We start from the raw sequence: 14,650 nt of genomic DNA, 5'->3' as shown, positions 1-14,650 counted from the left end.
GAACACATTTCTTGAAAGCCATTAACGTCAATTAATTTATCGGTATATACTCGAAACATTTGTCGTAAATTTTTACTTAATGGCTGTTTCACCAATAATGCGGATACCGTGTAAAGCAGCGGAATTATCATTGGATATTTCGCTCAACTGCGGTCAAAGTTTCAGGTTGTCAAAAGTCTGGAACTATTTCTTTTCATTTTGTTTTAATGAAAATTTCTACAGCGTAGATGGAAAAAACGACCCAGCGGAGAATGGGCAGGTGTTATGGCAGGATATCTTTGGCTAATGAATCAGGATGAGGCTGGCTTGAATTACCGTGTTGTGAAACCTGTCATTAAAGCTGAACCGTCACAGTCAGAATCCTTGCTAGTCAAAAAGGCAGATGTGAAGGAATGTATTGATTATGAGCACATGGTGAAAGATTACTTTCAGTTGGATATTGATTTAGAAAGTCTCTACAGGCAGTGGTCTCTAGCAGATGCAAATTTTGATAAGGTAGCCAAGAATTTCGCAGGGGTTCGCATGCTGAAACAAGATCCCGTGGAGAATTTGTTTGCCTTCATTTGCTCATCCAACAACAATATTCAAAGGTTTTTTCCCCCTGTTTTATATAGATTGGAAGTGTGGTTTGGCTAATGTAATTATTTTTGCAGGATAACGGGTATGGTAGAAAAGCTGTGCGAGACGTACGGAAACCATCTGCTGACGTACGAGGACGCGTCGTATTATACATTTCCATCAATTGAATCGCTAGCCGAAGAGAAAGTCGAATCCAAATTGCGAACACTTGGCTTTGGTTATCGAGCCAAGTTCATTCAACAATCGGCAGCCAAGATAATCAAAAACGGTGGACGGGATTGGCTGTTGAATTTGAGAAAAGTTTCGTATCTGGAAGCGAAATCGTGCTTGATGACTCTACCAGGTATAGGCGCCAAGGTATGTACATACATTTGTTTTTTTTGTTTTTTTGTCAAGTAGTCTCTATCTCAACGCGCATTGACACGCAAAAATGAAATGAGGTGGCGGATTGTATCTGTTTGATGTCGCTGAATCACAGTGTTGCCATCCCCGTTGACACGCACGTCTTCCAGATAGCAAAAGCTAGCTACGTGCCGCACCTGAGTCAGACGAAGAGTGTGACGGATAGGGTCTACAATGAGATCAGCGCTCACTTCCAAGCCCTGTTTGGGCCATACGCTGGATGGGCTCATTCGGTATGAATTTTCCAAAAAGAGAACAGCAGTTTCAACAGCTGTTTTTCCATGTCTTTGAGAAAAGGTTCTTTTCAGTGCCGATTTGCGTCATCTGAAAGCTGGAGCGTCACCGCCCGTCGGCCAGAAAAGAAACGCTCCCGACGTGACCAAAGAGAAGCCGACCGCTGGCCGTGCGCAAAGAAAGAAGATGAAATGACGATCGTTTTCAAAGAGACGTTTGTGTTTTCTACATGATGTTTTGCGTGTCATAAAATTAAGTATTTTGTCAAAAGGAAATTGGCTTTGATTGATGATGCGGTCACTCGCAGACTCACGCGCATTAAAAATAAAAAAGGTTTGTGATTAATAGACTTATCACGCCTGACGTGGATTTCTCTCTCTCTCTTTCTCTCCCTCTCATAATGCGACTGCAAGCTTTGACTCTTTTACGCATGGCTACACTGGTAAGTCTTTAAATGGATTAATAAAGAGAGGGAATGCTTTGTAGGGAAGAAAGGTCGCGAGCTTTATTTCACGCCGATTAAACGTCAAAGCGTCTTTAACGGGATCGGACAACTTTGTACAGTTTTCGTCGTCGTCGCAGCAGCAGCAGCAGCAACAACAAACAACAACATCAACTTATTACTCTGGGCTGTAATAGCGTATGTTTTTACTTGGCGATCTCGGCAGAGTGGCTCCACCGTCTTTCTACTTTTCTTTTTTCTTTTTTTTCTTTTTATATTCCCACTACTTTGGAAAAGGGCTTAATGCAGGCCATTTTCCCTGTTTCTATGGCAACTCTCTTCTTTTTTTTTTTTTTTTTTTTTTTTTTTGCCCATCTACCCGGGCCAAGGGATCAGATAGGCAACGTACAGAAAGAGACGAGTAAGAGCTCCGGCAACTCACCTCAACGACTATTGATCGTGTGTGTATGTATGCGTCGTAGTACCCACTTATTGTGTGCGTGTCTCGGTACACCGTCACTGTCTTGTACGAATCGGTGGGGCGGGGGGGAAGAATGTCAAACATTTTCTTTTATTTACGTGCCATTCTTTGGTCCTGTTTCGTTTTGAAGTAAATAGTTGCAATTCCTCGTACCCCCTCGCTTTTTTTTTTTTTTTTTTTTTTTTAAATTTTTCCTAAAGAGAAAATGCCAAAGAAAAAAGTGCAATAAACAAACTGGCATTGGATCGATCGGGAGTTTGTTGAAACTGGGGATTGCGCTGAAATGTTTGTAACGAAACAAAGTCTACAGAGAGAACGACTGGCTCGATGATAAATGGCATCTAATATTTAGAAATAAGCAACGAGACATTATCTTTAGGCGTAAGAGAGAGTCTGACGTCGCGTTGAAGAAAAGCGTCGAGGGACGTCTGCGTGTTTCACGTGTCATCGGACCCTCGAGATCAGCGACTATAAAAGAGACGGCCCAGTTTACAATACATTTCCATTCGAGTGTACGTATATGTGTGAGCATACGCCACACACACACACACACACAGACAGAGGGTGTGATCCATCCTATTAAAAGGAATTCCCTCAACAGAGACCTTAGATTAATGGTGTGTCTTTTTTTTTTTTCTCTCTCTCCCTATTGCATTCTTTTATATTATGATTTTTTTTTTTTTTTTTTTACTTTTTCTTTTTGGGAGTAGGGGGACGAACTATGAAAAGTAGAACGACGTGGGGAAATTGAGAGAAGAGAGTCAGCAGCTCTTTTCTTTTGGGGCGCAGTAGATAGAATAAAAAAAGAAAGAAAGAAGAGAAGACATTCTTTTGATCGGGGATGCAATACAAGTTATAAAGTCAGCTGGCTGCTTGCTTTAGTACGATGAGAACCAAAAAGGGACGTAACATTATCATATATATTAACGCCTTATTTATTTAGGAAATAATAAAAAAGTAAGCGAAAAAATCGAAAACATTCCAATATCGTCGTTTGCCCACATCGGAGGCAGCTATTTTTTAAATGAAAATGGTTCAAACGATCGGCTCGTCAAGTGTTCTTTGAAATCTTTTACTTTTTTTTTTTTTTTTTTTTTTTTTTTTTAAAGGAAACAAAAAAGGTTTACATTTTAACTGGGAAAACATTTGAGCTATGCGAGTTGTATGCGTGTGCAATAAGGTCGAGGGATTTAACGGTCAAGGGTGTCTCTAAATACGATGGCGATAAAGAATGCCTTTCGCTTGATGCCGTGTCCCTCTACTTTTTCTGACTTGTTGATAAGCTTTTTTTTATTGACGTTGTACGTGTACAGAGTTGGGGAAAGCAACAAATAAAAAAAAAAAACAAAAAAAAAAAAAAACGTGTCTATTTAGCTGTTGGTTGTCTGTGTGTTTCACTTCATCTTTACGGTTGTAATCCGACGGTGAGGTGTTTCGACCACGTCCCTTTGCCACCTCCAAATAAATAAGGAAAAACATCTAAAGAGGGCGTTGCTTCTTACCTTTCTCTATGCCATCGTTGCGATACAGTTAAAGTTGAGTGCGTTATGTTCATCGAAAATACTGGCGTGCGAGCAAGAAAGAGCGATTCATCGGCCAAAGAGCCGACCGTCGCTTGGCTATTATTTGAATAATACTCGTGGAAAAGCGAAAAGCAGCTCAATTCAATGGAACTCTGCGAATGTGTAGCCATCGTTTTATACGCTTCTCTCTAATAGAACACGGAGATGAAGAGAAAGAGAAAGGAGAGAGAGGGTTGAATGAACAAATGCCAAGGAGCGGCTCGTTACGTCCGCCCGGATTGGGAGATGTGCTCGCGATTTCGGGTGGGCATCATTATGAAAAAGCGACAGTTGCTCGTTGAAAACTCAATGGCGCATCATCATCGAGTCGCTTCGCCTGATTTCTTTTGTTTCCCCCCCCCCCCTTCCTTATTCGGCCATATTCCGTCCTCTTGGCCGACTTGTTTCTTTCTTTTCAAGTGACTCTTGATCATCTCTGAACGCATACAGACTCTCTCTCTCTTCGTGCGTCCGTCGCTCCCGACCGAGGCTTTTCTTCTTTGCAGCTTCTCTCTACATGTGCCCCGGGAGGGAGCGTAGCAAACAATTGATTCTACCATCCTCCAGTTGCCTGCGTCTTTGTGCATGTACTGCTCCTCTCTCTCGCTCTCCCTCTCTCTCTCTCTCTCTCTAGGTCTCTTCGTATTAGAGGCACAAGACTTGAAGAGCAGCACGATGCCCTAAAGGGCGACGTTGCACAGCGCAGCCCCTCCATCATTCTCTTAGAGTTTTAGGGCCACTCAAATGGGTAGGTGCATGCGAGACGTGTAATTTGGTGCGCTATATCAAACACGAAAAGCGATTACAACGCCGGCCCGCTTTGCGCTTATTAAAAATGGCCGTTTCATCATCGTCAGAAATGAGCTTTAAACTGATTTCCACATGACAATTGTTTTCGATTCGATTTAGAATCGTACTCGGTACTGGTAGGCGTGAAATGAGGGCGGGGTCTCTCGTCCCACCGACTCGAAGAAAAAAACAAAACAAAACACGCACAACATGATGTTTTATCGCCCAGCCGAATCACCCATAGGCCGTTTGGGTTCTCTTTCTCTGTTGAAATAACAACAAGTGGGGTAGGAGATTGCGGGGGTAGGACAAGTCAAACAAAAGAAGAACGTCTTGTAAGGCAAAGTGAAATCTTTGACACCGAACTGATAAGTTTCAGTCAAACATGTCCGTTGTTCGGGCCACTCATTTTAGCACAGTTCCGTCAAACAATTCTCTACCACCCCACCCCCCTTTTCTTTTCGTTTGTGTGTGTATCTGTGTGTTTGAAAATCAAAAAAAAAAAAAAAAAAAAAAAAAAAAAAAGGGGGAGAAAAGATAAAAATGTCAGTCAATATTTGAGGCAGCAGGTGCTGGTTTCTTGTATTCGACGCAGACGCCACCTAATAATTAAATCATTGCGACGTGCATCTGGCGTTTGGTGAAATACGAACTTCTTTTTTCACGCCCCCTTCCCTTTCTCCTTTTTTTTTTTGCGTTTTCATTCGCGTGCGCTTTAAAATGAGGATGGAGGGGAACAAAAAAAAAAAAAAAAAAAAAAAAAATAATTTGATGGTTTTGAAAAAGAAAAGAATAGGGAGAAATGTGATTCCCAAAGACCACACCTTCTTTTTTTTTGTGGATGAAGCGTCCAACTATTTCCGGTTGTGCGGTTTGTCCTTCGCGAATCGAACGCGCGCCGCAAATGGGGCGGAGTTCGTGCAGATGGGCACCATCCGAATGGAAACACACGTGTCACTGGACTTTTGACAAACACATACGAAAGCCTATAATCAAAACGTATCGCCATTCAAATTGGTCCTCAAGCGCAAAAGCCATTGATTTGTTATTCAATTTTGACAAGATGATTCGACAACGAGATACAGCCCCACCCGTATCGGCAAATAAACGTCTCGCATCCTAATCGTGATTGAGATGATTCATCAAGAACAACGAAAAAAAAAAACAAACACACACACACACACAAAGGATTAGCTGGATGTGTTTTTTATGAAGATGACGTTGTCCGCGTGTTGTCTGTCTGCTTGGCCTATCGATAAAATAAATCACTGTCACGATTACACGCGGACAAGAGAGAGATAGCGTCCGCAAGACAGCTACTATTTATAGCCCGTTCTCCATTTTCCTGCTACAGTCTTGCACACGTTTCTTTTTTTTTTATTTTTATCTGTTTCAAACTCTTTCTACCCTTTTTCTTCCTCAAAACTTGAATGGAAAAGAAGAAGGGAAGAAGAAAACAAAAAAAAAAAAAACTGTTCCGGCTAAACGGACGGCCAGATATCCGGTCTATTTTCTGTACGAACGCTGTTTTACATCATCTGTTTTGTTGTTTTCTTTGAAAAAAATGGCGAGCAAACACAGAAGAAAAAGGTGTCTGTGTGTTTGTGACACGTCAAATTAAAAAAAAAAAAAGAAAAAAAAGAAAAAAAAAGAAAAAAGAAAACAAAGAGGGAAAGTATACGATCAATAAAAAGTATATGACGATGTAGGAAGCCCTGCTCGTGGAATATCTTGTGGCAAAGACAAACAAGACACCTTGTCCTGGGCAATCAGACAATTCTATATATTCGTTTCCCCATTCTCTATCTCTCTGGCTCTCCTTATAATACGCAGACGCACACAAGAAGCTTATCGGTGAGACTCAATCAGCAAAAACAAACAACGACTACCTACGGCCGTAGCAGAAAAGCCGAGCAATCCATCACCAAACTGAGGGGTATAGTCTCACCTTCCCCCCCCCCTCCCCCCTCCCCTTTCACATCAATGCAAAAAATAAAAAATAAAAAATGTGCACATTAGATATGAAAAAAAAAGACAACATTCTCTGGCAAATGCAATAAGATGCACTAAAAACATCTTTGCTGACGAGCCAAGAAACAAAGAGACCCATTAACATATAAAAAAAAACAAACAAAACGAAAGATGTCTCGCAATTGCGCAATTGTTTGACAGACTTTTGAAGTCGGCCGCGTTCAAATAGACGACCAAGAGGAATAAATAATCATACGGAAAAAGTAAAAAGAAAAAGAGTGTCGGGATTAAAATGTTCAGTCCAATGCCTTTGGACAAATAAAAAAAGGGCTTTTGCTACGTCCAACGGCCAAGGGACGCGCAGACTAGCGCAAACAACAATGGCCGACATCATCGTGATGTACACACACACGGCCAAGCTGCTTTGGACAGATTTACTGTACATAAGTACGCAAATAAAAAGACTAGTCTTTCACATTTCTCGCTTTGAAAAAAAAATAAATAAAAAATTCGTAATGTCTGTTTTTTTTTGGAGGAGAACTTTCACTTGCGACAAAGAAAAAGTCTCGTTTGTGAACCCGAAAATGAGGGGCACGCTGGGAATGTGGATAGAAACAAACCAAAACAAAAACAAAAAACAAAAAAAAACAGGAAAAAAAAAAAATTGAATGAAAGAAATGACTTTCATCTCGTCGAAAATGCGAATGAAAACCTTTTCCTTTTTTTTTTTGTTTTTCTTATTTATTTACGTGGAGCAGCGCACGAGCTGGCCACGTACATTTTAATTCATAAAAAATCCAAGTTGTTTGAACAACTTTTTTTTTTTTTTTTTTTTTTCTTTCCCCAAACCAACAATTTGTTAAAAAAAAAAAAAAAAAAAAAAAAAAAAAAACACGAATCGGAAACTCGTTTTCGCAACCAGCAATTTCCAACGTTATGAAGAAAGCAAAAGCCAAACGAACGGTAGTCCTTGTGTCGAGCAGAGTATATAGGAGGCTGTGTGTGCGTGTGTTTCACCACCAATGGGATCGTGTCAGGGCGGGGGGGGGACGGCCAAAGGCCCCGGCCACCCCAAAAACGGGCAGCCAACTCAGCGAGTGCCTTTAGTTGTGCTACAGACTCGCTACGAGCACCACGTCCCTCTCTCTCTCTCTCTTTTCTAACAGTCCTATCACAAAAGGATTTGCCCTGTCGTAGACGTGACATTGTGTTGTGTGGTGAAAGGGGAACAAATAAAGTGTCGACATTTGATAAGAAATAGAAAAAGGTAAGACTATTTTTTGTTGTTGTTGTTGTCGTTGATCGATGCAAAAAGGCAAATAATAAAAAAAAAAAAAAAAAAAAAAAAAAGCAATCAACGGATGCGCTATTCATCAAATGGATATGAATAAAGAGGTGAGGGGGAATATGAAGCGCGCTTCGATCTCAATAGGAAACGAACGATTCAATAGACACGGAGAAAGAAAAGAAGGAAACAGTTTTTAAGTGAGGCTTACGAGTTGATGGATGGTGATGCATCGAGTGTTGGTTGGACCAATTGGACCCACTACACGATCAAGTGCGTTTCCTTTTGTCTCTCTTCGGCCGTGTCCCGATCTGACTGTGCCGGTCCAACTGCAAAAAGACACGCAAAGAAAAAGAGAAAGAAAAAGACAATGAAATTGAGTTACATTGGCGCTTAACTAGCTCTCAGTCAATGACAACAAGAAATCTCTCGATTCTAAAGAGAAGACCAGACTGTTGTCCGATGGCCGAGACAATCGCCATTGTTATTCAAGTGTTTTTAGTTTCACGCACTTGCCTCTGTCGTTTACGAATGTGGCAGCCACAGAAAATCCCGTTTTTTCTGTGTGGCTTTTTTTTTTTTTTTTTTTTTTTTTTCTATATTTTAGATTTACGTGTGTCGGAGCACATCACATTGGAGACACACAGACAGAGCAAAAATGATGGAGTACTTCCAGTAGAACAACTTTTCTTTTTTTTTTTTTTTCTTTTTTTTTTGTCGTGTGCTCTTCCGGCTTAGACGGCGGGATGTCCGTTCGATCCATCTCTCCCTTCTTTTTTTTTTTTTTTTTTGTGAAAAAAAAAAAGGCGAGAAGCCAAGCAAACGAACTGGTCAAGTCGAATGAAATGCCTCATTCTGAAACATGGAAATCTATCGATCGGCTTGCCATTGACAAAGAGACAGACACAAAAATGCGATTTCTAGACGTTAAAAAAAAAAAGATTTAAAAAAAAAAGAAAAAAAAAAGAAAAAGATGTCAAAACAATCGATAACGAGGGCGGCATGAGAGCAAGGCCTACATCAATCGTTTTTAAATGGTCGTTTTGCTTTTGTTTTTTCGCTCGTTATGTTCAACACGAAAGGAAAAGAGCATGTGTTGTACATAAGGTGTCGGTTACAAAGGGGCGACCATTGATCAAGTGTCGGCACTGAGTGAGCAGACGTCGTCGCCACATGCCGCATCCCCCGAAATCAAATTCCTGCTTGGCCAAACGGGGCGCCCCCGTCAGATTCGATTCCAATTCCCCAACCTATGATAATCACGATCGTCCGCGCTCCCATATCCTCACACTTTTTTTCTTTTTTTTTTCTTTTTTTTCTTTTTTTCCCATTTTGATTTCTCATTTTTCAGCTGTCAAGAAAAGAAAGAAAAGTTTGGAAAAACGAGTCGTAGAGAAAGAAGTAGAAGCGAAGAAAAGTTATGACGTTTCGATGGAGAAGACGATTTCAGTGGTCTAGTTTGCATATTTCATCAACTTTGGTGGACGTGGGGGGGGGGGGGATTTTTCAGGCTACGAAAAAAATAAAATTTTTCTCGAAAAACAATCAAGAAAAAAAGTCTTTTGAAGAAACGGTGTGGTGTCTATCGCAGAAAAAAAAAAAAAAACAAAAATGAAATAATAAAAGAAAGAGAAAATAGGAAAAGTGGATAAAATATTCATGGAAACTGTTTAACGACGACAGAACAATATTGGGCTGGTAGAAAAGAAAAAAAAAAAAAACGAAAGCCAAAAGGAGGGAAACAAGTCATAAAAAAAAAAAAATGAGTCATTCGTACCAAAATGAAAAGAGGATCGCATTTCTTCCTCCTTGTTTTGTTTTTTTAACACGTTTTTTTTTTTTTTTTCAACTAAAGCCGCTCAAACTCATCAAAAATTTTGCCTTTAGAATTCGCACTGAACAAAAATGACGTCGTCCTTATGTTAAACTAACGAAAAAATTCTCTTTCGAAGAAAAAAAAAATAAAATAAATAGAAAAATCGATGGCGGGTCGTTAGGACGAGGCCGGAAGCTGCTGCTAATATTCAAGTGTGTCGCCAGCGGACGAAAACTCATCAAGTTGAACACGAAAAAAAAAAAAAAGAAAGACCACACCCACCAACTGGAAAAAAGAAAACGAAAACAAAATCTGGCTGTAAAGAATGAAGTCGCCTGTCGTCATTGTGATGTGTGTCACTTTGCTCTTCATCCAACCCATCACCCTTACTGGTAAGGGGGAAAAATCCTGTCATCTAACGTCGTATTCAAATTTCTTTCTTTAAACATCTAAAATAAATAAAAAAATAATTTCAAAAAAAAAAAAAAAAAAATGGATAGAAATGTGCGTGGGATCTGCACTTGGAATGGAATCGGGACGCATCCCAGACTCGGACATAAGCGCCTCATCTTCGTACGCGCGTAGCGTCGGTCCCGAACACGCCAGGTAAACGCCCTTTTTCTTTCAAACAAAAAGAAAACACATGGGCTCTAAACAAATGAGCAAATCAAACATGAAAATGGATTGTGCACACAAGAAAATGAAAGAAAAACAAAACAAAAAACAAAAAATCAAATAAAAATGTTATTGACACGAAACAGAGTGCGTGTGGAGAAAGGAGGGGGCGCCTGGTGTCCCCGTCCGGCCATCCAACACAACGTGCGCGAATGGCTCGAAGTGGCCCTCCCGCCTAATCACGGCCCTTACTTAGTCACGGCCAGCGAAACTCAGGGCCGTTTCGGTAACGGGCAAGGACAGGAATTCGCCGAAGCTTTCATCATCGAATACTGGCGCCACCGTTTGGGTCGCTGGGTGACCTACAAGAACGCCAATTCCCACCAGATTTTGCCGGGCAACAGCAACCCGTGGCTGGCCGTCGTCCAGCAACTGGATCATCCTTTAGTGGCCGATCGGCTGCGTTTCCTGCCTTACAGTCACCACCCTCGCACCACGTGCATGCGAGTCGAGATCTACGGTTGTCCCTGGACAGGTACGCTCACCCCCCTCTTCCCTTTTTGCCCATCCATTTAAAAAAACAAAACAAAAAATATGTTTTGCCCCCCCCCCCCGTCCCCTGAAGGTGGATTGATAGGGTACACGACGTGGCCAAAGAGTGGCCAACATCTGGTCGATTGGGCCGAGAATGTGGACGACATTTCATACGACGGAGACAACGGAGTGGCCGGACTCGGCCAGCTGGTCGACGGAGTCATCACCGACAATCGAACATCCATCAACGCAACATTTTTCGGTCAGTTTCTTTTCCTTCCATTCTTTCTTTCTTTCTTAAAAAAAAAAATAAAAAGTGGGCAAAAGCTTTGAGAAAAACAAATGGGAGATTTTGAATGGATAAGGTGGGCGTTGAGAATATCAAATGAGAGTATTCAACAATAAGAACAAGAACAAGAACAAGAACAAGAAAAATGAATGTGTAGAAAATAACGCAGCACGCTGACAGTGTTTCGTTTGTTTTTTGGCCCGTTGCGACAATAGGCTCCAGCTGGGTGGGCTGGATGAATAATGGATCGTCGGCAGCCAATGGCAGAGTGCAACTCTTGTTCGAATTCCACTCGCCGAGAGAATTCACGAGCGTCACGCTGCATTTAGCGAGAGAACCGACAGCGACCAACGGCACCGGATTGACCGCCTGTCTCGTCCACTTCGGCCTGGACAAGGACAACGTGCTGGGCAAACCGATCCGGCCTTGGCTCGACGCCTCGACGTCAGCCATTGGCAACGTGACCATCGACCTGAAGAGGCGCGTCGGCCGCTACGTCCAATTGCAACTGGACTTCAACAGTCGATGGCTTTTAATGAGCGAGGTGACGTTCCAGTCGTCCGACAGCGCAAACATCAGCGCCGTGCAAGACGTCGACGACGCAATGCCGCTGGAAAACGACGCCGATCGATCGCAGACGGAGCGAGGCGACGTGGTGGATCCGTCGCTCGAACAAGGGCCCGACATCGCCATCGTCGACCAAGACGCCGACGTCGAGCTGGACGACGGTTTCGAGGAGGGCATTTCGACGGTAGCCGAAGATCAGAGGACGGCCTATATCGGTCTGGTGGGCGGCGTCTTGTCGATCGTCGTTTTATTGCTGGGCACCGGCCTTGTCGTTTATTTGCGACGTCGCAAAAACCGGCACGGCAAACAAGTGGCGGCCATGCTGCCCGGCGGTAGCGGAGGCGGTGGCTGTGGTGGTGGTGGTGGTGGTACCGCCAATGGCGACGGATTGAACAAGTTGTCGTTGACGCCGAGAGGCCTGAACGACACCAAGCAGCGCATGACGCTCTTGAGTTTGAAACAATTGAGCCACAAATCGAATTTGGCGCCATCGGCTCGCGACGGATTTTACGGGCCCGTCATTTCGATGGCGGCCGGCGAGTCGGACAGCGACACATCCTCTTTCTACCACGAGCCCTATCAACAACAACAACAGCAGACGCAGCAGCCAATCAGCGTCAAGTACAGCAGCAACAACAACGCCAGTCGATCGGCCGCATTCCGGCCTTTAAATTATTGCGCATCGAGCGATCCAGAGTACGGATGCCTCATCCAAAAGGAGCCGCTGCTCCTCACGCCCAAGGGCCTACACTCGAAGGGACTTTACACAAACACCAAGAATAAAACGACAACAACAACAACAACGACGACGACGACGACGACAAGTGGAACGGCCAGTTACGGGGTGGCTGTGCCGGCCATGGCGTTACCTCGTCCGCCCTTATCGGCCGTCAACACGCTTTTAATGGCCGACCAATCCAACACGATGAGCAGCACGACCACGTCGTTTACAGCCGTGCCGTCAGAGAATTATTACGCCACCGCCGATCTCATCCTCGTAAGTTTCCCCATTGCTCGTTGCTCGTTGCTCATTGCTCATTGCTCATTGCTCATTGCTCATTGCTCATTGCTCATTGCTCTCAATTCAATTACATTTAAAATTGAAATAAAAAGGGCGATCGCGGGGTGTTGAAGCCGCTTTTCGAAGAGAATTCCGCACTGATGTCGAGTAGCGGCCATTCGTCCGATGGGTCAGAAGGAGGCAATGGTGGTCATTTGGGCGCCGCCATTTTCACGGCGCCACCTCCGCCGCCGCCGCAGCAGCCGCACCCGGCGCCACCCTTCCCGTCGCGAGTCTCGCCCTACGTCATTCCGGCCGGCTCGCCAGTCGACGGCGATCTTTGCCCGCCCGATCTCGGCCGCCATCAAATCGGCTTGTTGGAGAAGTTGGGCGAGAGTTCTTTGGCCGGCGCGTTCGGCCATCAGCCAGCGACAGGAGCAGGGGCAGTTCACACAGCGTTGCATTTCGCCGAGTTGATTGACGCGTCGAGTTTCGCCGGACGCAAGTGCGTCTTCTTGCGGCTGATCCGTGGCGCCTGCGAAGACGGCGAGCTCATCAGCAGAGTGAAGAGATTGGCCGTCCTTCGCGACCCGTCCATCGCCAAAGTGGTGGCCATGGCCACTCATTTATCAAGCGGCGATGACGTCACCACCGTCGGTCTCATGACCGAGTACCTGGAGGGCGGCCCTCTGCCCATCTACCTGCGCCAGTATCGTCTGGGAGCCGCCGATAACTTTGAGCCCGGCGTCAAAACCATCAGGTGAGAACATTGATTCCTTTTTCTTTTTTCTTTTTTTCTTTTTCTTCGTTTTTCTTCCTTCTTTTTAATGCGGTTCTTTTATGATGAAAAGTTTGGGAGGGCTCGTCTACATGGCCACTCAAATCGCTTCAGGCATGAAATATTTGGAATCGCTCGGCTTCGTCCATCGCGACCTGTCCGCTCGGTAAGTTCCTTGCACACATTTCGCCCTCATTTGTGGCCGAAAACTAAAAAAGAAGCAAAATTTGCATCTCATAGCAATTGCCTGGTCGGCAAGGGATTCACCGTGAAAATCTCGGACGTGGCCGTCTACCGGACGCTCTTCGCCCGAGACTACTACTACATCGACGGAAGGGGATCGTTGCCAGTTCGCTGGATGGCGCCGGAAACTTTACTTTGGGTAAGTTTCGATCGTGCCCTCTACTTTCGTTCTATTTCCATCCCCTCAGTTTTCAAAAAAAAAAATTCAATTTCAAGAAAAATAAAAAAAAAAAAATAAATAAAATAAATTAGGAGGAATGGAGCAGTCAGAGCGACGTGTGGAGTTTCGGCATCACTTTGTGGGAACTGACTGGCCTTTGCCAGCAAAGACCTTGGCAATCGATGGGCGAGACGTTGCTGCTGGCCAGCGTCATCCAACGCTATCAGGCCAATGTGTCCGCCTCGTCCTCGTCGCCGGAAACGTCGTTGAACTCGTCGACCGCCTCCTCGTCCGTCGACCACTGCCCGTTGCTGCCCTCGTCGGCCACCACGCTGGCCAGACCTGCCCACTGTCCCGTCGAGCTCTACAGACTCATGGGACAGTGTTGGCAGCAGGAGCCGGCCAGCCGCCCAACGTTCCACGACATTCACGCCTTCCTCCAGAGGAATAACAAACACCAACAATTGTAGATTCTCATTTGCCCATTTGCCCTTTTTCTCGTTTCCGATTCACATGCGTTCGGTCGTTCAAGTCACGCTCGTTTGCAAACAAAATTTTTCAATTCGATGACGTTGTTGAGAGCTCAAAAATTAGCGACTGCCCGTCTCTTTTCATTTGTGTTGTATGTACATAACAAGAAGAAGAAGAAGAAGAAAAAAAAAAAAAAAAAAAGAAGAAGAAGAGCCCACCTACCCCCCTCCCCCTCCATCGTTTTTTGCATATCATCAGCCATTTTTGATTTTTCTGTTGTCATTTCCCTTTATTGAAACATGTCGTTTGTTTGTGCCAAAAATGAGGTTGAAAACTGGTCTTGTACGTCCTCGATTTTTCTCGATTCCATTACGATTTAATTATTATAAATATCAACACACACACACACACACAAAAAAGAATACAATGATG

The 14,650-nt window shown here is 43.9% G+C and overlaps 2 protein-coding genes across 3 annotated transcripts; both read left to right on the top strand.

Annotated features, from left to right (window-relative positions):
- The first annotated feature begins 16 nt into the window (after positions 1-16).
- On the top strand, positions 17-1,510 carry LOC130700126 (N-glycosylase/DNA lyase-like). Of its 2 annotated transcripts, none has more exons than XM_057522140.2 (5): positions 17-165; positions 228-590; positions 654-936; positions 1,020-1,214; positions 1,279-1,510. In XM_057522140.2, exons 1-5 carry the CDS (start codon positions 80-82, stop codon positions 1,408-1,410), a joined length of 1,059 nt encoding a protein of 352 aa, XP_057378123.1. In that variant the 5' UTR covers positions 17-79; the 3' UTR covers positions 1,411-1,510. The 2 variants fall into 2 exon arrangements, with proteins under 2 accessions (XP_057378123.1, XP_057378124.1); XM_057522141.2 differs by having other exon boundaries at positions 68-165; positions 223-590; positions 1,279-1,509.
- Positions 1,511-7,582: 6,072 nt separating this feature from the next.
- On the top strand, positions 7,583-14,650 carry LOC130700107 (discoidin domain-containing receptor 2-like). The gene is made up of 10 exons (XM_057522112.2): positions 7,583-7,727; positions 9,698-9,953; positions 10,062-10,167; positions 10,323-10,711; positions 10,802-10,972; positions 11,215-12,563; positions 12,680-13,326; positions 13,418-13,510; positions 13,585-13,726; positions 13,840-14,650. The coding sequence occupies exons 2-10, from the start codon at positions 9,887-9,889 to the stop codon at positions 14,215-14,217; spliced, it is 3,342 nt and encodes a 1,113-aa protein (XP_057378095.1). The 5' UTR covers positions 7,583-7,727; positions 9,698-9,886; the 3' UTR covers positions 14,218-14,650.

The sequence above is a fragment of the Daphnia carinata genome, chromosome 8 (assembly GCF_022539665.2).
Source record: "Daphnia carinata strain CSIRO-1 chromosome 8, CSIRO_AGI_Dcar_HiC_V3, whole genome shotgun sequence".
Lineage (NCBI taxonomy): Eukaryota > Metazoa > Arthropoda > Branchiopoda > Diplostraca > Daphniidae > Daphnia > Daphnia carinata.
The sequence above is the reverse complement of the archived record's forward strand: the minus strand, read 5'-3'. Positions and strand labels throughout refer to the sequence as shown.

Excerpts from the sequence above, each read along its gene's own strand:
- LOC130700107 (XM_057522112.2), top strand. The coding sequence starts at position 9,887 with ATGAAGTCGCCTGTCGTCATTGTGATGTGTGTCACTTTGCTCTTCATC. Across the intron at positions 10,973-11,214 it reads CATCAACGCAACATTTTTCG|GCTCCAGCTGGGTGGGCTGG; the intron begins GTCAGTTTCTTT and ends TTGCGACAATAG. Across the intron at positions 13,727-13,839 it reads CGCCGGAAACTTTACTTTGG|GAGGAATGGAGCAGTCAGAG; the intron begins GTAAGTTTCGAT and ends AAAATAAATTAG.
- LOC130700126 (XM_057522140.2), top strand. The coding sequence starts at position 80 with ATGGCTGTTTCACCAATAATGCGGATACCGTGTAAAGCAGCGGAATTA. Across the intron at positions 166-227 it reads AACTGCGGTCAAAGTTTCAG|ATGGAAAAAACGACCCAGCG; the intron begins GTTGTCAAAAGT and ends TCTACAGCGTAG. Across the intron at positions 1,215-1,278 it reads ACGCTGGATGGGCTCATTCG|GTTCTTTTCAGTGCCGATTT; the intron begins GTATGAATTTTC and ends CTTTGAGAAAAG.